The 27,187-nt window shown below is 41.3% G+C and overlaps 1 protein-coding gene across 1 annotated transcript in view; it reads right to left on the bottom strand.

Annotated features, from left to right (window-relative positions):
- The window catches only part of LOC120755029 (von Willebrand factor D and EGF domain-containing protein-like), a 178,168-nt gene that overhangs the window by 104,082 nt on the left and 46,899 nt on the right, over positions 1–27,187 (bottom strand). Inside the window, 6 exon segments of the mRNA XM_040069525.1 lie at positions 2,506–2,776; positions 8,602–8,675; positions 11,722–11,939; positions 15,537–15,672; positions 16,925–17,014; positions 25,678–25,904. Coding sequence (XP_039925459.1) covers positions 2,506–2,776; positions 8,602–8,675; positions 11,722–11,939; positions 15,537–15,672; positions 16,925–17,014; positions 25,678–25,904 — 1,016 coding nt within the window.

Genomic DNA, 27,187 nt, shown 5'->3' with positions numbered 1-27,187 from the left:
AAAACCCCTCTCTTTCCATAAACAAAAATATCAAAGCAGGATGTTAGTGATGGCGGAGGTAATTTAAGATCACTTAAAAACACTATAAATATTTATTTGTGCTATTATTTAGCTTGCTTTCAGATTCCATGGCATTAATATCTGATAGCATTACATAAATATATAACTGCATGAGTATTTTCTTCTTAAATTAATATTCACATCCATTGAAGTTTTCCCAGTGGTAAGTTACCAGCTAATTTTTGAAGCGACTTCCATGACAATAAGGCCACCCTTGTGTCTTTTATATTAATAGTTTTAAAATAATAACTTTTTAAATAGAAACTGCCAAGATTGAAAAACATCTTTCTTCCTTCTGAACAATCATTTCATTTTCCAAGGCTGGATTATCCCGAAAATGATTGTGTTTTAAAGTGGATAAAGCAATTTTCTCATTAAAGGACTGGTGGTAGGCTTACACTGACCTTTAAAAGGAAAAAAGAAAATCTTGCAAGGTTCAAACCAAAAAATTAACTGCATGGATAATGGATTTTTCAGATTGGCTTACTAACCAAATTAAAAAAAAAAAAAAAAAAAAAAAAAAAAAAAAAAAAAAAAAAAAAAAAGACAAAAGAAAGTACCTTTTCAACTGAAATGTATTTTTTAATTTACTTTATTTTTACAGGTTAAAAGAAAATTATTTGAAAATTATCTGGGCCTGGAGAGGGAGCAGGAACATACTATCCTGATAAGTTGCCTTAATACTTCCTGTTTATCCAAAACGAAACATTTTCAGTTCATCTTAAAAATATATATTAGAGTTGCAAACATCTCATTATAACAATTTTGAAATAATTATTTTCCTTTTTTAAAGGCCCCTGACTAAATATAATTTATTCATCCAAACAATGTCCTTTGTTTTCCTTTCTTTTGGGTGGGGATTTTCCAGTCTCTTTGAAGTTCCTCTCCATCAAATCTACTCATATTTGTGAAGTAGTAACAAGCTCATATTTTTATTCTTCTCCTTGAATCCAGAGTTTACTCTGAGTTTGGCTTCACTAATTTACAATTCTGCCCATTTTATTTCCTCACTAATTCAGGCTTTTTCTAGAGGGCTGCCTGTAAAACCCTTGTAGTCAGGACTGCATGATCTGTTCAGTCTTCTGCGCTGTCCAGATTAACATTTCCATCAGTGGATTTATTTCGGGAGTTTGGAGGGCTCTAACCCTTTACTTTCCGGCTGCCCTGGGCAATGCATCCCACCTGGATTTAATGCTGCTAATTGATGCTTCAAAGAAGGTTTCTTGAGACCTCAGTGTGCAGAGTTATTTAGTGACCGGCTGCTGTAAGCTGCCACTTTGCATGACCCAACCTCATTCCAATCCTCCTTGAACACTGTGGGAACCAGTGGGAACCAGTTCCTGAGCTGCAAGAGGATAATGATGGACAAGTGCTGGGAGAATTGGGATGCACCCCACTCGGTGGGGTGCTCAGGGATCCTGTTCACTGCTGCACAGTTCCAATAGGTTCCCACCCACATCACAGCAGGATTCATATTGTGTCCCCACTCTGCCCTGATTTGGTTCCCCGAGTCTTACCTCAGGTGTAAATGAGACGAGGGATTCCTTGCTAAGATTATCCTAGTAATAAAACAGTAATTATATTGCATTCAGTTGCAAAATGAAATGACAGCTTGATTCCCGCTTTTTCTCTATTCTATAATTAACAGACTTTCAATTACTACCTTCCTGAGGTCTGTTCCAAGCGAGATCACAAGGAGAGCCAAGCACAGGCACTTCCTGCATCATTCTGGCTCTGCTGCGGACCGATCTTCATCCAAAACATTTCATGGCAATAAATCTTGATGATACAACTCTAGGATAAAATTATATTCTTGGCCATAATTTGCAGCTGTTTTCCTTACCAAAACCCCTGGTGCAGCCTGCTCTTGTTTTTCCAGTGATTTCTGTGGATTAGTGTGGATAAACGATACTTATGCAAAGTAAGTTGTGGCCATATATTTGTTTAGGCAAATGCTTTATGTTACAGCAAATGTTGCACATTTACAGCCCATTTTCATAGCTTTTGGGGGCTCTGTGGATCTGACTAATAGTGTCTTACTGCTCCACTGAAAAACTCCATTATTCTGCTACCTGCGATCTTTCCTTGAATATTTATAACTTGAGCTCTGCAAAGAAATTTGCTTTATGTGATGTGGTTGGGTAGTGCCTGGCATAAGCAAACAGGGAGTGGGCTGCCGTGCTGCAGAGAGCAAGTAGTGCTATCAGAGCTCCGCTGTGTCACCACGACATTTCCAGAGGTTTTTGCTTTGTTTTGTTTCACAGTTTGTTAAACCAACACTTTAACCAGATAGTTCCCTGCCTCTCATTTTGCGGTACATTTGGCTGCAGGCGCTCTGATGGTTTCAGATATTTTCCTAGCAACTTCATTGATAATCCAAAAATATTAAATGTGTGTTTTCAAAGCACAACCACCACAAGAGCGCCCAGCCATCCACGCACGTACTGTTATTTTCCTGCCTCCGTAAGACTTCAGGATTTTGACTTGTGGCGACGCCTCAGCGCTTTGGATGGTCAGCTGGGGCCCGCTGTCCTGAAAGTGGCCATTGCAGGTGTCCAGCACCACAGTGTCACCCTCCTCCTGTGCAGCTACGCCACAATTGCAGGCGGTGGCGGAGCGGTGGCCGCCACAATCCCATTGCCGGATGTGCACCTCGAACGCCCGCGACTCGCTGCTGCACAGCAGGAACGTCCCGATCTTATAGCTGTCGTAGCGCCTAAACAGCCACAAAGAAACAAACCAGAGAGTGTTACAGACCTTCAGCACGCGCCTGTGTCGGGGGGTTGCTGGCACTCGCGCAGCAGCGCTCCCTAATTAGAGCAGCGTGGTGGCTGGACTTGGAGGAGGGAACCAGCCACACGTGGGGAAGAGTTTCTCTGGCTCTGTATCCAAGGGAACACCGCAGCAGCAGTTAGCTGCACGTGCCTAAGAATTCCTGTGAAAAGCGGGAGTTGTGTCCCAGCTGCTGCCATGGCAATGGGCATGGATAAAAAGGATAAACATTTGATACAAAGCAAATGGGAAGAAGTTTCCTGCCTCTGGGTATTAACAAATATATTTTCGTTCTAACTGGATGCTTTTGGAGTATGATGTTCTTCAAGGGGAAATCAGTGCTCAAATAACCTCTTCTGTGACTAATCACCAAATTTTACAAGTCTGGCTGTGGCTAGGTAAAGGCTTCCTGTGAAAATCTGTGATTCTACTGAAAGCCTGCTAAAGTGAAATTTCTTCCTCCTCCTCAATGAGTTCGCCGCAAGCACAACTTTCACACTCAGTGGATTGGCAATCAGCACAAACCAGCGTGGGGAACAATTTAGGACTTTCATCCTTTTCTGTAAGGAAAGTCCCTGCTCCATTTGGGTGAGGCCAAGAGCAGGATAACTTTAATAACTTTGCAAGTGTTTGCCCTCTGCTTGAACCATCTGGAACCTCTGGGGTTTCCGCAACAGAGGCCTGTGAGAGGACTCTCTTCTACATGTTCTTTGTGCTCTCATTCCATAAACTTGTCTCATTCTCACTCTATTTTATTCTAATATGTTATATAAAAGGAAATAGTAGCCATATACCTAATATATGTTGTTGATGTTTTTTCCCTGTAAGCCAACATCCTCCATCTTAAAAAACAATGGATTATTCTGCTTTCTTTTAAGGCACTGCGATTAGTTTCAAACATGATTTTTATGAAATTAAGTAATATGGAAACTAAACTATAAGCCTATGAGAATAAGTTTTATTCTTTCTATAACAAAGAAAACATAAAAAGGAATGTATAAAATTCTTCCACTAAATAACAGGATTATTTTTTAAGCAGTGCCATACAAACATCCACATTTTTTCAAGCCATTAATGTTTCTTATGCAGAGGAACAAATGGCTTGTGAACTGTGGCTTTTTCACGTGTATATTTCTACATTTTGTTCCTCTTAAGAATAAAAGCTATAGATAACTTTGTAGCTTAAAATACAGTAAAAAATTTAAACTCCAGCTCCTTTTCTCTGATAGAAAACACATCTGACTTTATCTTTCATCTTGAAAAACTTCATCAGGTTGGCCATAAAGTGATAAGATTTTGAATGGTTCTGTCTCAACTTATTTTCTAATCAGATACATAAATCCTTTAGTACACTGCATAGATGCTTCTGCTAAGATTGATCAGAGCTAAGGACAGCATAAAAAACGGATAATCTCCTTAAACATCAAGTACTCGTTCCATTTGGACATCTTTGTGGGGGAGAAAGAGGAAAGAGGATATTTTAGAAGAGCACCTTCCACAGTTTCCTCAGACAGGATCAGCTTAGAAGGAGGGGTGTTTAATGAGACTGATGGGAACTAAGGCATCAGGTTGGCTGTACCCAGACTAATCATCTCTGTCTGGTAAAGAAGGCTCGTTTTGCATATGCATAGAAATGCCATTGCAGTCAGGGGAGCTATTTATTGCTTAATAATCATTGACAGTGGATCCAATCCAACCCTCCTGGAAGTCACTCCAAGTCCTTCAATTAAGTCATGGCATAGATTGCATAGCACATAACGAACCTGCACCATGCCTAAATTAGAGCTTTCAGGCACCTTTGAATCAGTTAAATGGATAATTGGATGTAGTCAGGTAAACTTTTGTGATGTTTATACAACTGTAATTGCGATAATGATTCCTTGGACAGCGCTGGAGAGGTTGCCTGTAGTACCAAATGCCTGAAGCAGGTTTAGAGCAGCTCTTGCAAAAAGGAGTTCTTTGTGTTCCTTGCGGACCAGGCACCACTCTTAGTGTCTAAATCTCCCTCCACAGTGCACTTCCTCATCCTGCTTCCCTGGTAGTCTGCAGCAATGGTCAGACTGGGTGGAAAGGGGTTCCTCCCTCCCACTCTGTGTGCTTAGATTGCTTTCCAAGGGGGGAAGCGAGTTCTTGTCCAGGCACGAAGTCACATCTTGAGTTCTGCCCTTTATCCAATAATTACAAAACACTCCTGAGTGTTTGGTTTTGGCAGTGAGCCTGCATAGGACTAATTTCTGTTGGTAAATCCTAAGAGAGGGACAGAGGGGGTTATAGACACATGTAAACAACTACTACCTAGTAGTGTTCAATTAACTTACACCCTGCACTTCCTCTTCACCGAGCTGTACTTCACCTTTGTATTATTTCAGTGCTTTTTGTGGTAATTCCTGAAGATTTTCCACCACAGCTTTGACACTAAATGATTTGATTTGTTGACATGACCCTCCAGGCTCCTTCTTTCCTTGCTACTAGGACCTGTTTCACTGTAGGCTTGACCCTATGAAGAGCTGGGTGGTGCTGAAGGATGTTCTCTGCTGTCAGAGCGTTCATCCCATCACGTTTTCTCAGAGCAGATGTTGGATTATATTCAGCAGGATACCTGGGGACAACTAAACTGCTGCAGACTATCAAAACCCCAGCACCTGGCAGGGCTACTCATGCCAGGACTTAGCTGTGGGCTGCTGTGATGTAAGTCACTAGAGCCAACCAGCAAATGATGCCATTTCCTTGGTGATAATATAATATTGATGGGATAATATAGATTAGTGTAAATTTTTGAGAAAGCTTAAAATATTTTAACCTTTTTTTGTTGTTGTTAGGTAAAATGCAAAATAACATAAATGATGTATATAGTTCCCCAATCAAAAAAATATTCCCCTTTTTACTTTGCCCTAAAAGGATTTTCTGCATATTTAGTTTTAAGCTAGTACTTCATATTTAAGAATCTGCGATTTATGACATGAAAAGCTTTTATATTTATAATGTGCCATAACCAGTAATGAGGGCTATACTTTTGCTTTACCAGGCTTTCACATTTGTTTAATTTAGAAGGTACTTTGCTATAAAAGGAAGTGCTCTCTCTGGATTTTAGCCGGTATAATTAACGTTATTTCACATCTACGCTCCAATATACACAAATTGATTGTGCTTATGCTGTAAAATATGACACATTCTTCTTTGATTTTCAGTCACAGCCTTTGGTGAAAAGAATGAAAAGATTACAAGATAAATTTTCCTACAGACATATATTAGGGGGAGGCACAGCAAAGGAGAGTGTTATTAAGGAGTGGGAGTTGGGTATTTCAGTCATCTAATGAATAGCTAACTACCTCAGATGTAATGTGAGCTCACTATGTCAGATTAAAAACATTGGAAACAGCACAATAGAAGTTAAAAAATACACTGGAAGTTGCAATTTCAGTAAGAAAATGTAACTGCCAATAAGAATCCAGTAATTTGATTTTTATACCATTTTTCAATTTACCAAATCTATTCAAAGAACTACTTGTATTGAAGTTAAATTTAAAATTTTTAATGATTTTTATTTAAATTTTGAAAGAACAAAAAGGTTCTCATTTCATATACATTTTCCCACCACACTCCCTTCCATGAAAAAGGGGGAATGCTTCACTTCCAGACCTCTGCTGTCAGCCTTTGCCTTCAGATTACAGTTTTGTACCAGGACAGAAGCAGGAATTGCATCCCTCGTTCCTTAAATATGGAGCTTTAAAATCATTTGCTAACGGGTTAACAATTTTTTTGGATAGGCAGTTAGAGAAGTTGCTTAACTGATGTGTAAAAAGGTAGCCTAATCATTATAATAATTGAAAGAGAAATTATTTACAGTAATAAATGGGAATATAAGTAGGAGTAATGGGACTGTGAAATGATGGGTAAGAAACTTGGCTGAATATCAAGAAGTGATACATCTTAGGGAAATAACCTAGTTATTGAGATGGACGAAGCCCCATCAGCTTGGCTCATTTAAAGCTGCACTGGACAGAGCAGTGATGAATGTCTGTCCACAAGGAAAAACGTGCAGTTTTCGAGGAGCCAAGCTGATCCTGGGTTTTTCCTCTTTCAAGTCTGTGTGTCTCTGAGGCAGGTTGACACAGAAGGATGGGCTTTTCCAAACTCCCTGTGCTGAAGCAGAACAAAAATTGCCTAGAAGCATTTCTGTGTGCTATCAACAATAGGATTTAAAAATGAGTTATTCAAATAAAATTGCTTTTTTTTTTTTTTTTTTTTGGTTTTAGACTTTTTATTTCCATGGAAGCAATGTAAAATGTGCTACATGGCTGGAAGGGTGTCCCCATTCCAAGAGGTACTTTTCAGCTATTTATAACTCCCTAAACACATCAGTCTGGCAGATCACTGTCTGTTCCCAGCCCTCCATGAAAAGGGAGTATTTTAGAATATAAATGTATAGAGAGGTTTGAAATAATACTCTGATCTGGTTTAATATCCCAGAGTTGAAATAATTTGCAGCTACATGAGGCATGGGAATATCTGTGAACCTCTTCCAGCTCTAATGAAGCTTCCAAAGCAAGAAAAGCACCCAAACTTGTACAAAAAAAGTTCCTGACCAACTTTAAATGCTGTTCATCAAAGCAGAAGGTGGAATAGGAAACCATGGATGAGCAGAGCTAATCTCCTATCCCAGATTGCCCAACTTACATGAAATCTTTGTTAGAAGCCAATGTGCAGTTTTTAACGGAGACACTGCCTTTCTTACATTTCATCAGCAGATTTCTCCAGCTCTGATGTCATTTCAGATGCCACCTCCAGAGCACTGAAATTGGGGTATCAGGGTGGCAGAAATTCACACCTGCCCAGCCAGTGGTGGACACTGTGCACCCAAAGTCATTGTCTGTGCCATCCGGAGGTTAATGGTGGGATGACAAACTTGGAATATCCTCTGAAATATTTGCAACGCTGGATCACGTGTGCCAGGTGCAAATTTTAAAAACTTTCAGTAGTGCCAATCAGCTGAGGTAAATAGGTCCATGAATGATTAGGGGAATTAAATGTGGAAAAGTTCTGTACAGTTCAGGCTGTCAAACCAAAGGCACCAGTTTGGCTCAGTTAGTCTTTAAGCAGCTTATTGCTGGGTAATACAAGAGGACATTTGGACACTAAGGGGGGATGTACAACTTTATTTTTACATTCTCCTCCTGATATTTGACACATAATTTCTAGACTTTTTTTTTTAATCTGAGACATTAGCGCCATCTTTATGGGTATTTTTCGTTGTGTTTATGATTGTCAGCTCCAGCTGGACATAAACCAGATCTGGAAGTAGAAGAAATCAAGAGCATCCTTCTGGTGAGTGACTTTGCAGCAAATGTTGCTAAACTCCTGGGAAGGACCAGGCTGCCCCTGTGTGCTGTGCTGCCCTGGTGACATAATGTGTCCCTTGGGTGGCACTGGGGTGTCACTAACACTATGACACATGGTGCAGACACCCTCTCAGAGCCACTAGTGATGGTTTAATTTGAAGAACATTTTGGAACCTCACCATTGCCTTGTATAAATTATTTAGACTCAAACCCATTGCTTCTCAAAGATTAATCAATTTCTAGTCTTTTTGTTAAAAGGAGTACACAGCTGGAAGAAAACCACATGTGCTCTTGAAGGAGTACATTCCTCATAGTAAGCAAACTTGTTCAATGGTTTTTTGATATTCTAATGTAAGCCCAAATGCATGCCACATCCAGAAACTGATAACTGCAGTTATTGAGCCAAATTATTTCAAAGCAAAATACTCACCATCCATCAAATGTGATAATGTGTGGATCAGTGAAAGAGTAGCAGTTCCCTGTTGGGAGGTCTCGAACTGTGACCTAGTTAAAATGAAATGTGTAATGAATACAGTCTGCACAGCAGTTTTTCTTCATTACTGTTCCTCACAAAACATTAGGGGCGGGATTCATGGGTTAAGTACAAACTACGGCCTGACTTCTGAAACATGATTGCAGATGGGGACAAAATAGGCTCAGCTTTCAAACCACAGAGTTTAATCATAGCCAGTAAGGGAGTTCAAAGTGTTCCTGTTCATCTGATGTAATCTCTTCCCTTATCTGGTAAAAGATGAAGTTTTTTAGTAAAACCTTTTTCTATGGAGCAGATCATTCACTGAAATTACCAGGAGAATAGTGTGCTCATTTAATTGTACTAATTTTAATGAAATATGGTAAAAAATTATGCTGTAATTAAGTAACATTAGCATGTTTTAGTAGTAGCTGCCTGTCCTCCAATCTGACCTCAGATTTCCTGTTACAGCATCTGAATGGCTGATTTATCTGTTTGATGTGGACATTGATCAGATATTGATGAGGAGGCTCCAAATCACACTGCTTTAAGTATGTGGGTGAAACAGGAAAGGTTCTACTGCAGCTACAGAGATCTTCATCTGCATCAGCCCTTGATTCCTTGGGCACCAGCTGGGTCACAGAGGAGCTGTGAGAGCCCTGGTACCCGGCAGGGAGCAGATGTGCCTGCAGAAGCCAGAGGCAGGGCTCTGAAGCTGTAACACCTGAATCTCCATGTTGGACCCACATGGCAAGGTCTGCTCAAAAGGGTGTTTTTTTAACAGCTGAGTGCTCTGCTGTCCACTTCCCAAAAATGCAGGACTGGGTTGTGATTTGCGATATGAAGAGCTCCCAGTCATACTGGTGGGAGTGATGGTGTGTTATGGCTTTCCATTCTCCACCCTGACAGACTGATTTCTTGGCCAGGGCTGTTAATCCTTTGCTCCCTCCTTCCCCATGAGGAGTCCAGAGGTGCACTTCAGTTAGTTCTACCAGGATCCACGGAGCGGGGAAGAAGGATGGCTGCTATATCCCTGTGCAGTCTTTCAGTGGCAAAGCAGAACTTGGCTTTTGGGAACGGGGATGAAATTAAATAAATGAATTAGAGGGTGAAGATAGGACCTCAGTTCCTGACAACACTCCTCACCTGCAGCAATACATCATCTGTATTTCAAAACGCCCCTTAACCACAACACAGAAACACTTCTCAGATGCCTACCCATGTCTGTCACACCACACTTTTAGAATGATGGTCTTGAGGACTGAAAAAATGAACCCTTCTTTGAACAACTTTTTGATCTGGGGTCAGTTGTATCATTTGGATTTACCACGTGATATGAAGTGTCTCAGAATTTTCCCATTTTCTCCACAGCCTCACACTTCCTAAGTAAAAATTCAGCACAAACAATTCCATGTGGACCTTCCTGCCCCGCTTTCTTGCATGATGTCAGCAGAAGACACAATTCCTGGTTGAAGGCAGGAGTAGTTTGCTGAGGATATCCTGTTAATGGATATCTAGATATGTCAGGATATTCTGCCCACCATTTCTGTTAAATTTTCTGATAAATCAAAAATATCTAACAAGTCAGAAGGAGTAAAGGTTATGTGGCTTTTAATACATGGATTTTTCTTGCTATGTTGCAAAAACTATTTTACATTAAGGCCTCTAATTAACTACAAAGCAGCAATGGGAAAATGAGGAGGAGGGAATGTATTGTCTATTATGTTTCCATAGATCAAGTTTTAACTAAGACAAATTAAATTTATTATTAAAATTGATTAATTCAATTTCACACTTGATACATCTTCATATTTTAATTAAAGAATTTGTAATTTCAAGCAAAAATAGGAGTGTGTGCGTGCACTATGCTGAATTAGCTGTAATTTCTGGTTTAAGAATCTTAAAAAGTTTAAAAGAAGCCAGCTCTGGAGATGAAATGTTATACATCCATGCTAGGCATTTTACCTTTGAAGAAAAAAATTCCTTTTGGTCTAGTTTAATCTCATTCTCTCATGACAAAATCCACAAAAAATAGGACGGGGAATTTGTGGATTTCACTGGGGCGTTGTTTTCAGTTACTTAAATATTGCAGCTTGGATGTGTCCTTGCTCTGAGAAATGTAGCTCAGTCAAATCAGTGCTCAGGTTAATTCCCTGGGGCAGTGGGATTACAGCTCTCAAACCTCCCACCTGAGGTCCTGAAATAACTTCACAGACAAAGGGCTGGTCCCTGCTCACCACATTTCTTTGGTCAGGCTTTCTGCAGGGAAAGTGTGACTTGCTTTCCTCATTGCTTATTATTTTTATTTTGGACATTTTGTAGTGGTAAAAATGAAGAGATGGAGCAGCCACGTGTGTCATCAAAGGTGTCCTGGAAATTCATGGCACAGTCACAAACTGAACACGGCACTGCTGAATCCCCTTCTCCTCTCTCCTTTCTAAGGCTCTGCCTTTCCTCTGCTTTTCCAGCAAATGTTCTCCAAACCCTCAATTTCCCCCTTCCTCCTTCTCAGAAAGGTGCTCGTTCCCTAACCCATGTTCTCCCTCTCTCCCTTCCCAGTGGACAGAAGCACTCCTGGCTACTTCTGCATTCCAGCTCTTGGCCTCACTGATGTGCTGACTAATAATCAAACCTAAATCTGTCAAACACAAGGAACTCCATGTTAATTTTCTTGGTGTATAGGGTGATGGTTTTGCTTTACTCTGCTGACAGAGGGCAAAAAAAAAATTTCTTTATTGTGAGGATGGGAAGGCCTTGGCACAGGGTGCCCAGAGAAGCTGTGACTGCCCCTTCCCTGGAAGTGTCCAAGGCGGGGTTGGATGAGGCTTGGAACAACCTGGGAAAGTAGAAGGTGTCCCTGCCCGTGCCAGGGCATGGAACTGGATGGTCTTTAAGGTCCCTTTCAAACCAAACTATTATGACAACAATTCCTAAAATTTTATTTTCTTTGGAAAAGAAACGAATAAAAAAACTTAAAAAAAAAAAAAAAAGAAAAAAAAAGGAAAGAGAAAAATAAAAAGAAAAGAAAAGCCTCTCATTTAGATTTGCCACATTTCCCAGCTGATTCCAGGACCTAACCTTCACATCCCTGGGTGTGTAAGCCCTCCAGAGCAAATCCCCCGGTGCGGCCGGCTGAGCGCTGATGCGGCTGGCGCGGTTCCCGTCCTGCGCAAAGTCCGTCACAGCTGTCACCGTCACCGTGGCTGCTGCACAGCTGCTCCCCGAGCAGGGCCCCGGCAGCAGATCCACCTGGCAGGCCGAGAGGGCGACGTCTGGGGGCCCTGGCACCTGGCTGCCTGCAGTGAACACCGACACAGAGTCTGACAAGAGTCACCCAAAACATTGCCCGTACCCTGCGCTCTGCTCAACGCTCCTCATTCCAGCACGCGCCTGCCTTGGAACCAGATGGGCTCTGCATGAAGGCAGTTGTGGCTGACTGAATCTGAAATCCCTCTACACTCTTCACTGTGCTGGTTTTTTATCCCCAAAGTTTACTAAAAACTCAGAGGTGTCTATTTTTGTGCAGGTGATAATATTTCTGGGATGACAGTGTTATCTTCATGGGCCCATGCCCAGTGAATGAAGACAAGTAGTTCTCATGACAAAGAAAGAGATGAATCTGTGTTTCTGGAAAATGTTTCTCTTTCACTGTCTGGAGTATAAGGAGGTATCTGCTGGGAGTTATTTAATTTAAAATGAACAGGTGTTTTGATGTGAAAAAGGAGGGTTCTTGAGTAAGTTTTTTGTGAGCTACGGATCCACAACAAGCAAATGCAGCAGGTCTGTATTTGTATTTTTTGGCTTACAGACTGCTTCCCAGTCTGTAAAATATCTATAGTTTCATTTGTACCCTTCACAGAAATATTGTGCTGATAAGTTCACTAAGAAGTTGGAAAAATAATAAGCTATGGAGATATTGGCTATGTCAGCATCTGTGGTGTGTGGAGTAATGATGTGTGGTGACAAAAATCAGTGTGACAATGGCACTGCACATCATATCTTTCCTAAAGGGACCTCTAAACACAGCCAGAATGGCAGTGTCACTCCTCTCGGGTCCTGACCCTTTCTGCTGAGGTCTCAGGTAAAGGGCAAACCTGAATTTTTATTTCCATAGGTGTGTTTTTCCTTACACATGCTGAATTATGATAGCATTTAGTTCTGAGCCATCTGGTCTGCACTACATACAGTGTGCGTTTTCTTCTCTAGAAGCCACTCAAGCTTTCATGAATCATTTGGTCGACACAAAATGAAACTGTGGTCTCACTGAAGCCAGTCAGGATCTAACTACTGATTTCAGGACTTCCAATGTTTCTTGAGGAATACTTAGTTTTCTGTCCCATACTGCTAATAATCATCAGATAAGAATAAAGTTCTAGAAATGGTGGCCATAAAATTAATCTGAAATGAAAATAAGTGATTTTCTGACATTAAAGTAAGTGATTTTCATAGCATTCTTCCCATTTGTAGAATTGCTTGATAATTTATAGAGATGACATTAAAGTGTTTTAAGATGCATTTCTAATACAATCAAATAATCAGAGTCTTACTCCTTCTGGAAAAATCTCATGAAGTATAATTTAAATTAACCCTGTGCAGTGCTATGGGAGCAGAACTAAAATCTACAGATATTAATGACATACTATCTCTCCTATCAAACCCTTAAAAGCTGCCTCACCTCACATCTTATAGAAAAGTCCTGGCTCATTTTCAAGGTTCTTGATTCAATTAAGTTGGAGATTTCCATGAGGAATATTTACTGCCATTACAGCCCCATGAGCCGTGCTCACAACCCAGAACAAAAGTTTAAAATCAAAGAAAATCATCTTGTCAAAATAGCAGCGATAAACTGAACAGAAGCCGAACTCCAATGGCTCTGCTGTGCCTTGGCATTCATTATGATATTGTCTGAACTTGGAGAGATATTTCTGTGCTTGTAATTAGCTTTCTTATCACTTATTCCCTACATAATTAGCACAACAGTGTAGTTTTATGGATTCAGCCAGACAAGGAGCTTGTCAGTTAATTTATTCGGTATAAACGAATCGCAGCTAAAATGGTTTTTATTTTTAATTTCCAGCACTGTGGCCAGCACAGATTTTTCAGAAGCCCGCAGTGTTCCTTCAGATGAACTGATGGACCCTGAAGACAATAAAGGCTCAGAGCAAACGTGGTTGTGCAGACACCCAGCAGCAGATCCTCAGCCTTAAGTACATATAGATAGCTCAATAGATAACAGCCCGAGTGTCATCTGAGGAAACAGCCTCAGGATGGAGCAACCACGGGCTGGAGCTGGCTTTAGTTTAAGCTGCAGAAATGAGTTGATTGAAAGTAACAGAAATTTTCCACTTCAGTGACAACTTCCTTGAAATATGAGTTAATTGGACGAGTTGTGCCTTCCTCCTGGCACCTCTTGGCACCCACACATCAAGGCCATTGACAGCTTGAAAATAGAATTTCTTCTGCGAGTCTTGTATCCTCTCTTTCTTCCAGTCAAGTGCACGCTGTGGGACTGGAGGAGAGCTTGGTGAGGGGTCAGTCTCAGCCTGATGTGCTGAGATCAGCCTCCCCCATTTGAGAACTCCTGGCCCACGCTCTCAGTGTCAGGGAGTTTCTGAAAGCTTTGTTCCGTGCCTAAGAAAATGTGAGTTAAACTCGTGGCCTTGAGTGGGGCTAATTGCTATCTGATCCTCAGGGCAGTCAATGTCTGGGCTGCTGGGAGTCTGTGTGGATGTCCCAGCACACACCAGCCCCGACCTCCCTAATCCCCCAGTGCCAGGCAGCCTCTCCTCTACCCTGCAATCCAAGGAAATCCTTTCCCATGAGCTCAGCGGATGTTTTCCTGATGGAGCAGCACAGACTCCAAGCCGAGAGCAGTGCTGAGCCATGGAGAAATGCAAAGTACTCCACGTACGAGAGCCAACACAGCTGCTGGAACCATAAGGTGCTGCTCAGTTTAAGATCATTGTGTTATGATGTCATTTAAATTATTTTTCTTTCTTCTGTCTAAGCACTTGGCTGATGGTGAGGAGAGCTAGGAAAGGGAATTGAAAAGGAAAAATATCAGGAGCTACCTGGGTTTTGCCAGCAATTTTTAGAGCTGGCTTTTCGTGGGTAGAGAAACTGCAGCTGCAATCTTATCTCTAAACATTTTTCTTACTGAGTCGCTTATGGGAGAGAAAGAAGTGACTTGTTAGAAAAAGGCTTGGGTGTTTTATTTAGTGCAAATAGAAAGTAAATACCTACGTGTCACCCTTAGGCAGGAAGGGTATTCCACCTGATTGACCTGAAGACAACATTTACTGAATAAAAGTGCAAGAGTTTTCTCAGTGACATTGTCAGTGTTTTCAAGTTAATAAAATATAAAATACCCTAAATATTTAGAAAGAGAATAATACATAAGCGCAAGAATGATTTTTTTCCTTCTGTATTAAGTTAGACAAAAACTATAAGGCAGCAAAAGAAAGAAAAAAGGCTTCACTATGCATTTACTGAATAATAAATCTGTAGGGGAGCTTTTTATTGATAATTAATGAAATTATTCTACCTAAGAACATTCCTGCTACAAAAAAAGCCCCTTAAAATGGAATTTTACGCTCCTGGAATTTAAAATAAGTTCTTTTACTCTCAGTTATTTCATCCATAAATCTCAACAGACTACTATTCAGGTTATTGCTAGTCAGATTTATGGCTATAGGGTTTTTTTCCTCTCAAAAACCTGTCAGATATTATCAGCTGTTTTATTTTGCAGATAAAATTATGGCCTAGTTTGCTGATTTTATGGCTCCTGCCCTTTGGTATTATTTATATATTGTATTTTCTATTAGAATGCATTGCAACTTAAATACTGGAAAAAGTGATCCCATTGATTTGATGTCAATAGGTAAAACTCTTACCCAAGTCCTCAGTACTTAGTTGTAAAGTAATTTTACAGGAATCATCCGGCCCAGGACATGCAATGGGTACTGTGCTCAGGACAGTCAAAACATGCTCCTTGCCATCCTCTGCAATTTCTAGTGATTCTGGTAAAAACTGGAAATAAGAAAACAATTTTTAGTTAACTTTGACAGGCAAGAGAGATGACAGATTAATCAGGCAATGCTGACATCTGGGAAGTCTTAAGTAGTTTTAATCAATTATTAAGATACATAATTACCTGCAAAATAATAATAATCTTTATCATAATCTCCTTAATAATAATACATTTTGTAATAGTGATCTTCAACTTTATAAGGTAAAATTGCTGCTAACATACTTTAACATTCTTGGCAATTAAGAAAATGTTTCCAATTCCCATATAGAATGCGTAATTGCTTCTCATCTCTAAATCTGAAAGCTGGTTTTTACTAAGCCTGATAATAATACTGTAGAATTATTTCATTTTTAATATCCCTGGTTTAAAGGAGCTCCTATCCCCATGCAGTAGAAGAGATACCAGGGCATGAAGTCTGGCATTACCTCATGGTTATGCACTCCATGTTTGTAATCTGCACCAGGTGCAAAATAATTGCAAATTTTGACCAATTCCTCTTCCCTGCTGTGGCAGGAAGAAGAATTGTTCTGCACATAAAATATTACAGGTTTGGAGACCCCTGCCCCCAGGGAGACAGCTCAGGTTGTGTTTTTTTCTGTCTGCCCGTTGTCCTGGGAAAAGAGCAGAAACAGCTCTCTGGGCTAGTCAGAAATGGGATTTTCCACTCCTGGAAAATTTTCACATTTAAAAAATTCCTCAGAAACTGTTCTTCAGATACCATACAGAATGGGCTGCCAGAGTTTTGAAACCCTTTTCATGGAGGCATGACACTTAGAAGGTTCCAGAGTCTCCTGGACTGCCAGGCTGACAGCCTAACCCCTCAGTGGGATTAGACCGGGTCCTTGCACGCAGCGAGAGTTTATCTTCAGTAACTTCTCTTTGGTAATGCCTGACTGTAACAAGATGCTGGATAAAAATCCATATTTTTTCTTCACTTGGTTCTGGTTTAGTTCCAACAGAACTGTGCATCCTCACAGGTTTGTGGTCATGTCTTCCCATCACACAAAACTCCCAGAGCTGTTCAGGGCACATTTACTAGGACACAGAGCTTTGTTCCTACTTTGAGGCACATCAGTGTCCACACCTGCGCAGTGTGCCAGTGGGTGCTTCCAGGTGTTTTGCAGACAAACTGAAAGCCTTTTTCTCAAAGTGAACAACGAAGCAGCACTGCTTGTGGTGAACAGGGCTTATGTTTCCTCATCATGATTTTCAAATATTCCCTAGTCAGTGACTCAGGGCCGTGGGCATTACCTTAATCCCAGCATAGAAGCCTTTGCTGTTCTCAGGCAGTGACTGCTGCTCAGGAGAGCCCCTCCTAAAAGCTGTGACAGTGCAAAAGACCTGTAATAAATAAATAAACGGCACATGCAATATCATTTCTTGAATAGCATTCATATAAATATGCATCTTCCTGTTGCTCAGAGTTTTTAAGCTTTCATTCTACTGCTGAAATATATTTTGGGGATTTAGGCTTTGAGAATATTTATGTGTAAATTTTGAGATTTGGAAGAATTTTTGATGCATCTAATAAGCAAAGAAATATGGCTTTTTTCTCAAAAATTAATAGCACTTTATGCTTACGATATGTTTTCTCTGCAGTTTTTAAACACCTTGGTTTGTGACTTCAACTCATTTTCCTAAGGAAGAATGACATTGTTCATAGATGTTACTCTCAGAATTCAGACATTTGCTCTTGGGATCCCAGACTCCAGTCTGTCCACTGGATCAAGTATCTTCTCTCTGTACCACGTTTGTAAGCATTTTATTTTAAAATTTAAATTAGTTTGACAGTCATCCAGTCTCAGAAACTGTGTCAGCAATAAGAGAAGCTCCTTTTTTTCCCCTTATTGTATTATAAAAGATGATGCAGATGTGCCTGTAGGGTTTATATTGTATTTAAAAAAAATAAAAAGAAAATTCACCCAAACAAAAAACTCCCCCAAACACAATGTGCCAGGACACTTATGTTGTATTCCTAGCACAGCCACACAACTTTTATATCTGCTGAGCCCGCACACCATCTGCCAACTTAATGTTTCATTGGTTTCAGAAAAACCAAATTGCAAAAATCATTTCTAGGATCATAAGATTAAAATACAGAAATTTTCCTTAAAGCAAATGACAATAGACTCGGAAACTGTAGTTCTGAATATTTTTTTTTAGCCTTCTTGGAAATGGAGGAACAGATTGTGACATATTAAATCAAATTCCAGATACTCAGATGACATATTTATAGCTGCTGCCTTTTTTAAGCCTCAAGTAACCCACAAGGAAGAACTGGACCAATCCAATTTATTTTGCATTATAACAAACACCTTGGGATAAATTTTCCAGCATCACTCACTGGCCATGCTGATGCTTGTAGCTCTCACGTGTTGCTCAGGCACCACCCTCACGACCACCAGCTGCAGAACAAGTTCTGCACCAGGATATTCCCAGATCCATGTGGTGACATGGGCACGAGCTGCATAACAGCGTGCAATATTTCTTTTAGCACCCTAAAAATCCTTCCTTGTCACCATCAAGTCATGAATTTCCTCCAAACTGAAGAATCTTCTCTCCTGCCTCATTTGAGCACAGTGGAAATTCCCCACCAGCAATACAGGGTCGTTTGTAGGGCTGTGGGGAAAAACAAGTGTTTTCTGTGTTCTTCAAGTGGATTATTTCCAGTTAAGCTCAGTCCCAGGCTTATGTGTCTTTTGGGATGTTTTTACCTTCACAATTTTTCTCACTCTCTTGCAGACAGCTCCAGACAGTTTGGCCCAGTGAAAATGGTGTCATTTGTTACATTAACAAGATGGAAGCCTTGAGGTTATACTGGGTGTACTGGGGGGAAAACAGACACTGATCTCACCTCACAGAGATACATTACAGTTAGAATTCCTCAGGTATTTCATAGTTATCCAGTTTGCCTCTGAAGGAGAGTGAGTTGTTGTCTCCTCAAGGTAATAAGCCCCTGTTATCATTAGATATTTATTATCTCCAATCCTTCCCTACAGGCTCGTGTTCAGCTTACAGACTTTTCAAAACAGTTCTTCTGCTAGGAAGGTAGAAAGTGAGTGTTGATCATACTCCTGCAGCTTCTCCTGCTGCTGCCACAGGGAATCTGCAAAATCAGGATCTGACAAGGCAGTGACAACAGAGAAAGTGTCCAGATAATGCATATTCCCCCTTCCAAAAAATAAACAGCACTGACCCACTCGCAGAGCTCATTGAGCAGATCACATGCACCCGCACTGCAGATGATGGATTTGCACTCATTGGGCTGTTTGCACTTTTGACTTCAGTGCTTTTCACCAAAAGTTCTCACGCTGAGATTCCCTGTGAGCACAGCACGAGGAGTGTTTATTCCAGGGAAGGAGCTGCAGCCAGAGGCAGCAGGGATAGCACAACCCTGACAGCCTGGTGATCTTCCCCAAAGTGATATTCTGGCAATTATCAGCACCCAGCCTCCTGGTATCTCCTCCCATATATATTTTAGAGGTATATTTTATTGATAAAGCGCCAAACACTCAAATAGAAATTGACTCCCTAATGATACACTGAGATATCTCTAGACTATCAGTCCATCCCAGCTCAATCTTCAGTGCTTTTGGAAGTCAGCACAAACTTTAAAAATTCTAAATGTGTGGACAGCCAGCACAATTTACATTTTATTTCTGTCTTTTATATCATTCCTTCCCTCTTATTGCCTGTTCCTTGTTGGTGCACACTTCAGAATCAGATAAGTTCATCAGCTGTTGAGCTGCAGGTTGACAGTTTGTCACATAATTATGATAGTCATTCCAAGGAGGAGGGTTTTTTTGCCTTCAGCTAAATACTAACTCTTTTTTTCTGCACTTCAGTAATCAACTTTTTCTTTTTCTATTCCCCCACTACACCCATCTCAGGATGCAGCCTTTTTAAAGCAAAGAGATAAAAACACCACTGACAGCAGTATGCTGATGGCCCTGACAAGTTAGGAAGTATTTTTCCACAAACTCATTGGATCTGTTAAAAAAAAAAAAAAAAAAAAAAAAAAAAAAAAAAAAAAAAAAAAAAAAGAGTCAAAAGTCAAACTCTATTTTCTTTCATCATCTCTTTTAAAGGAACAGGTGCCCTTGGACAGAATGAATGGATTGCTTCTTAACATGGGGTGCTTCCTTTTTCCTGTGTGCTGGCAAAACTTTCCATAGGGCAGAAAACTTCTGGGCACAAAACTCTTGTCAAAAAAGGCTAAGAAATATCTACCTTCATGTATGTTGGAGCAGATTTCCCCCTGTCATGGACTCAAACAGAGTTGTACCCATTTTGACATGAACCCCATGAGCAGCATCTTTAGCTAAAAGCAGAAGTCAGTCATTAATTTGGTGAGGGTCTCAGTTGGTTCTGTGAAAAAATTTAGGAGAATATTTTAATCCTAGGACCTGTCACCACCTCCAGAAAATTTCTCCCTAATAACTTGCACGTTAAAATGTGGGTATTTTCCCTCATAGATTTCAGAATTCAAGTTTCCTCCAAATCAGTTGTTTCATAATTTATTTTGAGGATAATAATATCTCCAATTCCACCGTTTCCCCTAACTAATTCTGAATGTAGTGTGAGGAGTCCAGGGTGGGGCATGGATGGGGATGTTTGCCAGCTTTGCTCTGTCTGCTCTCCATCACCCTCTCCCCCTGTGCTCACACAAGGGGTTCAGTTAGGAGAGGCAGCTGTGGGAAGCTCCCTTCTCAACATAAGGAACCATTTAGGGTTTCCTACAGATGCCTTGGGAAGGCCGGCCTGAAACAGAGACTGGACAGAGTTAGAGAATAAAGTAGGTGTTTATTGAAAGGCCTCCAGGACCCACCTTGGGCAGGACAGAGCCTGACCAGGGCTGCACCCAGGGTGGATCGAAATGGCTGACCAGTTACGTGACCTTACATTTTTATACGTTTTGGTCCATTTGCATATTGGGGTCTATTTGTCCAATTACAGTTTCAGGTTGTGAGGCCCTATCCTCCTTGTTTTCTCTCTTTAGTCCACCATTGTTTGTGCTGTTGGGGCTGAAGGTTTTCCTTGGTCCTCAGCAGGAAAAGGATTTGTTTTGTCTCCCTGCTCTGTGAACAGAGCTGGCTGGCACTGAATGTGAGGCTCAGAACTACATCTCTAGGCAGCACAGAATCTGCAAATATGAAAGCTAAATCTTGAGGCATGCTAGCCATTCCCTCAGCAGGGAAATCTGGGTGCTGCTGGAAGGTGCAGGTGCCTGGTCTGGGGCTGGTTATAAATTCTGGGGTTGGATCCAACCTCCTGTGGTGTATCACCCATGCCAGAGAGCAGGCTGGGGCTGCAGGGCTCACAGTCCCGGGTATCACTCCTGGATTGAAGGTGGAGGGCTGGCAGGGAATCACCAGGCCGGGTGAAAGGTGCATCCTGATGGCTGTCAGGGCACTGGAGCTGCCATTGCCTTCTCCATTAAACACTAATGGGCTGGGGTTACAAAAACCTGCAGTCACCCCTCTGCTGGGAGCTGGGAGGGTGCGTGGGAGGGAGCCGCGGTTTACAGCCTTGATGAAAAGAGCAAAGGATGAGCAGAACTGGGGGATGGCATTTCTAGGGAAGCCGGAAGAAAAGAAAAATAGTTCTCATTAGCTCGAGCAAATGATCTGGCTGTAAGTGTTTGCAGAGAGGGGTAGGAACAAAGTCTCTGGGAGGGCTTTCCAGAAGGGTTAGCAGGAAGGGGAAAGTAGGGAAAATCTTCTTTGATTTAATTAATGAACTAGACCTTCCAGCTTTAGAACACAAATCACTCCCTGTGAGGGGCTGTTGGCTGAGGAAAGGAGGGAGCAGGTGCAGCTGTGTGACCTGGCACTGCGGGTAGTCCAGCTCTGCTCACTTTGCTGCTGGCTGTGCAGGAAGAAGGCAGCTCTTCCCAGCTGTCAAATGGCCAGGCAGTGTGTGGAAGCTGACTCTAGGTCATTATTTTGCTAAGGAAGGAAATCTTCCCAAGGTAGTAGTAAGGTGTTTTATCATCTGCAGAGTTTTGCTCATCAGCTCTCTGACCCTTTCTGCTTTAAAATCTCTGCTCAAGTTCACCTAGAGTTCTGTTTCTGAGGGGATGCTTCTCATTTTCTACCTGAAGGTTGAGGAAGAAATTGTTAACTCAGCTGTGACCTACAAACAGGCAGGTCTTCCTATTCCTGTTGTTGATTTTGACAAATCCAGTGGCTGGGAGGGGATTAGCACTTAAACAGGGGAAATGCCACTTTGTCACTTTGGAATCCAGATGCTGGTGCAGATCTCTGAACTGGGCTGTGACAGAGTCTGCATCAGTGAGAGCTGAGCCAAGGGCATGAAGTGACTCCAAAGGGGAGATGCTGAGAGTCAGTGATGGCTGGGGGTCTGTGAGGTGGGACCTTACTACTCTTGGGAGAAGAGAAGGGGAAAATCCTCAAGATGGCTTTCTAAGGGTTTGAATATTTCCATAGGTATAGACTTAATATGATTTAATATTTCCAACCCTACATGCCCAGGATTTTCTGTCTAAGTGCAATAAATGTAGTGCATCCATCATCTGGTATGAGCTGCTTCTCACCCCTGAGCTGAACTGGGACATCTCTTAGAAGTGCTGGCAATCAGACAAAAGTCCTATTTCCTTGAGAGCTGAAGTGTAAGTGCTTTGCAAGATTAGGCTTTCTTCAGCAACAAGAACAGCAGGGCTGTAAGACCTCTTGCCTCATCACTGGAGCGTTTAAAGGCCAGCTTGGATGGAGTTTGGTGCAACTTGTTCTAGCAGAAGGTGTCCCTGCCCATGGAGTGGAGTTGGAACTGGATGATCTTTGGGGTCTCTCCCAATCCAAACTGCTCTATGAAATTTCATTCTTTTCCCCCTTGTGAGAGAAAAACAGTTATTTTATATATTGAGGCAATAATTTGCTATCTTTTTGGCAGGGGCATAATCTCCTTCTGTTGCAGAGTGCCACGCAAAGCAGCCGCTTCTATCACAGAACTCAGAAAGGCTGGTTTTGCTTAGAAATTCTTATTTTACAACGAGCACCATGGTTTATGTAGGGTGACAATTGCTCCTCACCGTGTGAACTTTTGGATTGCTGTGCTGAGCAAAATCTGCACAGTTTTCTTCTAAACACCTTTCTCTCTTAGCATAACTCATTACTCACAGTGTGCTGCTGTAATTTATAGATGGCTGTGCCTCGAGGAATGAAATGACCTCTGTCACTATCACATAAATAAGGCTTAGGAATGCCAGGATTTTCATATCAGATGGAGCAGGCTTCTTTCAGAGCTTATAGAGAAATAGTGGCATGTTATAGATTTATTTAAGACTGCAATAGTTTCATGAACATTAGCCTGCCAGCATTACTGTCTGAAATAACAAAATTGGAACCCAGAGTTGGGGGGAAGACAGGACACATGATGGCTATTAAAAAATAACTGGCTGTTTAGTCGATACAAGTTCAGGAATGTTGGCTGGTAAATCTCAACTCTTCTCTAAGGTTTGACTGCGTATTAAAATATATCAATAGCTATTCCATTATGTGACTGACCTATTACATGGAGACTTTTTTACAGACAAAGAATAGCATTGACATCAACCACCCAAAAAGTGAGGTAAAAAAAAAAAAAAAAGTCTTGCTTGGCTGTAGTTTTTTGTCAAGAAAGGAACAGAGAAGAAGCTGATTTCAGGCCATGAATGTGTGGAACCAAACACAGGTTATTGTGCAGGTAGAGATAATGAGTTAAAAAGGTTAAAAAAAGGCAAGTAGTTTTCAAAATGCTACAGATTCTCTGTCCTGGGGGGCAAATTCTACCTTGAATGCCTTTTGTACACCCTGGCAGTGCACAGCCCTGGGGATGCTACCACTGGGCTCTGCATGAAGAGGGGATGAGTACTGGAAAGTGCTCCTGACTTAGTGTCTCCTCTCTCATGTAGCTTTTATCAGTGTGAATCTGCCCTCCCTTTAATGCTGCCTGAGAGAATATTCTTCCACCTGCAGCTATCTTGTCCAGGTGAGAGTTACCCATTGCCTCTGCGTGGCAGAGTTTGGTGCCCAGGGTTTGATTCTCCTATTAGTGGCATCACCTTTCCTCTAGCGTAGCTCTAAAAATATTAGATTTCTTCAGATTTACACCAATGGAGGTAAGAGTCTTTTCCTTTTTGGCTCCTGTTAGACGCCGAGACTGGGATGGCAAACACAGTGAAATGCTTTTTTAACATCTTTATTTTGTAAAACCGAGTTCTCAGTTGCAGCTGAAGTTTCGCCACTTGGTTTTCACTAGTGATGATTTATGGATAATTATAATTAGTCAAATAGGCCATGAAGACCTTTAAAGAAGCCTAGCAAGGAAGAGAACACTTTAGTCTCACTAAACCCACTAAATTAAACACGTCGTTTCTGCAGAGGACAAAGAAGGGCTTACCGGAAACTTTATACAATAAAATAGTCTTATAAAGATTTGGCAACGCTACTTGTTATCAGAGCCATATCTTCTCTGAATCCCTCAGGATTGTTAAAACAAGATTTGAAGTGATTGCAAGTGAAATTATTTTGATGACAATATCTCTTCATAGCACAAAATTGTCTTAAACTGGCAGAATTATCTGTCTCATGTTAGAACATGTGAGGGCACAATCAGTCAGATTCTGAATGGGGCTGAAGAAATCGTTGCCTCAGTCAGCATTTCTCAGGCCACATCTGGAATACTGTGTTCAGTTTAGGTCACCACTACACAAAAACGTGTGGGCAGGCTGGAGAGGGTCCAGAGAAGGGCCACAAAGATGAGCCAGGCCTGGGAAGCTGCCAAAGGTTGAGAGAACGGAGTTCAGTCAGACTTGATAAAAGAGGGTTTAGGGGAAACCTCATCACCATGTTCTGGTTTTTAAAGAATGGATACAAAGAAGATGGAGGGTCTCTTTTAACAAGTAGTACCATGGTAAAGATCAGGGAATATTCAGATTCAACACACAAATATTTTTTTTTCAACAGTTATCCATTGGAATAATCTCAGCAGTGGTGGGTTTCCCAACATCGGACACTTCATGTTCAGCAGGAAAGGGTGCTGGGCTATCTTGTCCAGACTGTTTTTGCAAAAAAAATTTAGACCAGATGAACCTTGAACCCTCTGTTTGGGCTGGTATTCTATGACTCCATTATCTCAAAGAAGTGCAGCAAAATGACAAGACTATTTCCAACATACTTTTAACACCAGGCTGTTATCCCTATTTATTCTTTGTTTGCTGTAGCATCACTAATGTCCCTCTGCCTATAAAAGTTATGAACCTAATTTAACTTCTAAGAGTCTTGTTTCTGTACCATAAAAGGCCATGAATTCATACACGAGTCAATTTTTTTTCACATCTGTATTGGTTTCTATTTTGATGTTGTTGTTGAGAGCAGATCATTGTTGCTGTGTAAGCCATCAAATATACTTCTTAAAGATTGTTTTGTAATGAACTCCATCTTTCAGTATGCTATTGAACCAGGAATTTGGAATCAGAGAGGCAGAACAACATGAAAAAAACCCCATAAAATGAATCTCCCTCTATTTTAAAATGTACCTTTTTTTTTTTTCTGTGAAAAGATATTATTGTGTCTCTGATCCATGGATATAAAAATTACTGAGTGCATGCAGCTGAGCCTGCCTCTGCTGCAAAATCTCACTGCTGCAAGATACAAAAAGTACTAAGCAAAAATTGGCTCAGGCACATGTACCCACCACTTATACAAACCTCACAGCATTCAAGGTGTAATGTAACTGCAAATATTCAATTTGCCTTTAGAATGTAGTAAAATACCTTCCAAGAACTCACTGCAGTTCAAAGAAATGTTACAGGTCCTGAACTGGGTTAACGTTATTATATAATCCTGTGAATTAAATAATTTTGTGAAACTGTTTCAGGTCTTTTTTGGGCAGTAGCCCTAAGGATAAGGAGTGAGGAGCAACACTAATGAAAACACAGCAAAGATTCAGGAGGAGGGTTTGATTCCCACCGGGTGTGTGACCCGTGCTGCTGAAGGCATTACCGTGTCTCCCAAGCGGAGATTTGCGCCGTCCATCTCCACGTAGGAAAACGGCTGCGGGGTTGTCTCGTGGTGGATCTGCTCCCTCTTCCCAGCGCTGGAGAGGCCAGACCAGAGCACCCTGTACTGCACGGGGGGCTCAGGGGGGCTGTAGCTGCACTTGAGGTGGACTCGGCCCTGCACGAGCTCGGGAGTGATCACTGGTTGCAAAGCCAGGCCCGTGAGCTTGTCTGGAAGGGGAAAACAAAAGAGGGATGCGGCACAAAATGCTATTTTGATGTTACGGTCGCTCACCCAACAAGAAGATGTCAACGTAATTAAGCATGGGAGAAGCACTAAATTTTGTGTTCCCGTGACTTGTTTAGTAACCATGCAAGCAAGAAGGTGTGTTTCATGTGAAATGCAAAAATCACTAATTGTATACTGACTACCTATTGCTGTTACGCCATCTGACCTGCTGGTTTTGAATGTGGGGGTTTTTTTTTAATTATTATTTTGCAGTGAGAGAAATATTATTTAAGTGAAGCACTCAGATTAATATAAATTAATTACTCTGGCAAAGGTCATCAGCTTTGCATTTCCCTGGAGCACAGCCTTTTGATCCGAGTTCTGCCGTAAGCACAGAAGAGATAGGAGAAATCATTACGTTGCAGAGGTAAAGTGACTCCCAGAAAGCAACCAGCCCCTATGGCCTTACTGTGAAGATCCTTTCCAGGCTGTTTTAGGATGTATCTAGGCTAGGTCTGCTCAATATAGTCTCCTTCTGCCCAGAATAAAGCCATTGCTCTAAAAATACAGCTTGCTTTCTGTAGGCTTCGACAAGTAATAAAGTCTGAAACCTTTCTTCCTGTTAAACTCACCTAGAAAGTAGAAACAAAGAGAGGTATAATGGTGTAAGGGCATGTTTTTCATCTCAAGAGACCCAGACTCAAACAAAACATGAAGTTGGTTCAGATGTTTTGAAAGGATAAATTAAGTAACTTTTTTGGAGGAGTGTAGAAAATATAATGTGTGAGAACCCAAGAGAATAAAATATGAAGCTGTTCCAGCAGAACAGAGAACCAATGTGTTAACATCTGTCCAGGGCAAACAGCAAGAGGTAAAAAGAAACAAGTTACTTAAAAGATGAATAAAGACCGGTTGTTTATTCCCTTTTCTATTTTGTTTCTCAGAGAGGCTGCCTCAAACCGTGGCTCACATCATGGCTGTGTGCAGGAAATTATCCCAGAAGGACAGAGTTAGGTGATCGGCTCTCGGGAGGATGTGAGCGGAATTGCAAGCACGAACGCTGCTTTTCCCAGCTGTGTCCTTTCTGCCAAGTTACGGACTTTTAAATTCTTTTTGTTTTGCAGTTCAGAAGCACTGACTGGTGTCCTGCTCCTGAACCTCCAGCAGAAGGGGCTGGGGAATTGACCCTGACACAAAGCCATGACCGTGCCAGCTGGACCCAGCCGAGCCTCCTGTGGTGCAATATTTACAGCTGAATTTAAGCCAGTGAGGCAAAAATCTCCAG

Source organism: Hirundo rustica, chromosome 7, assembly GCF_015227805.2.
Source record: "Hirundo rustica isolate bHirRus1 chromosome 7, bHirRus1.pri.v3, whole genome shotgun sequence".
Lineage (NCBI taxonomy): Eukaryota > Metazoa > Chordata > Aves > Passeriformes > Hirundinidae > Hirundo > Hirundo rustica.
The sequence above is the reverse complement of the archived record's forward strand: the minus strand, read 5'-3'. Positions and strand labels throughout refer to the sequence as shown.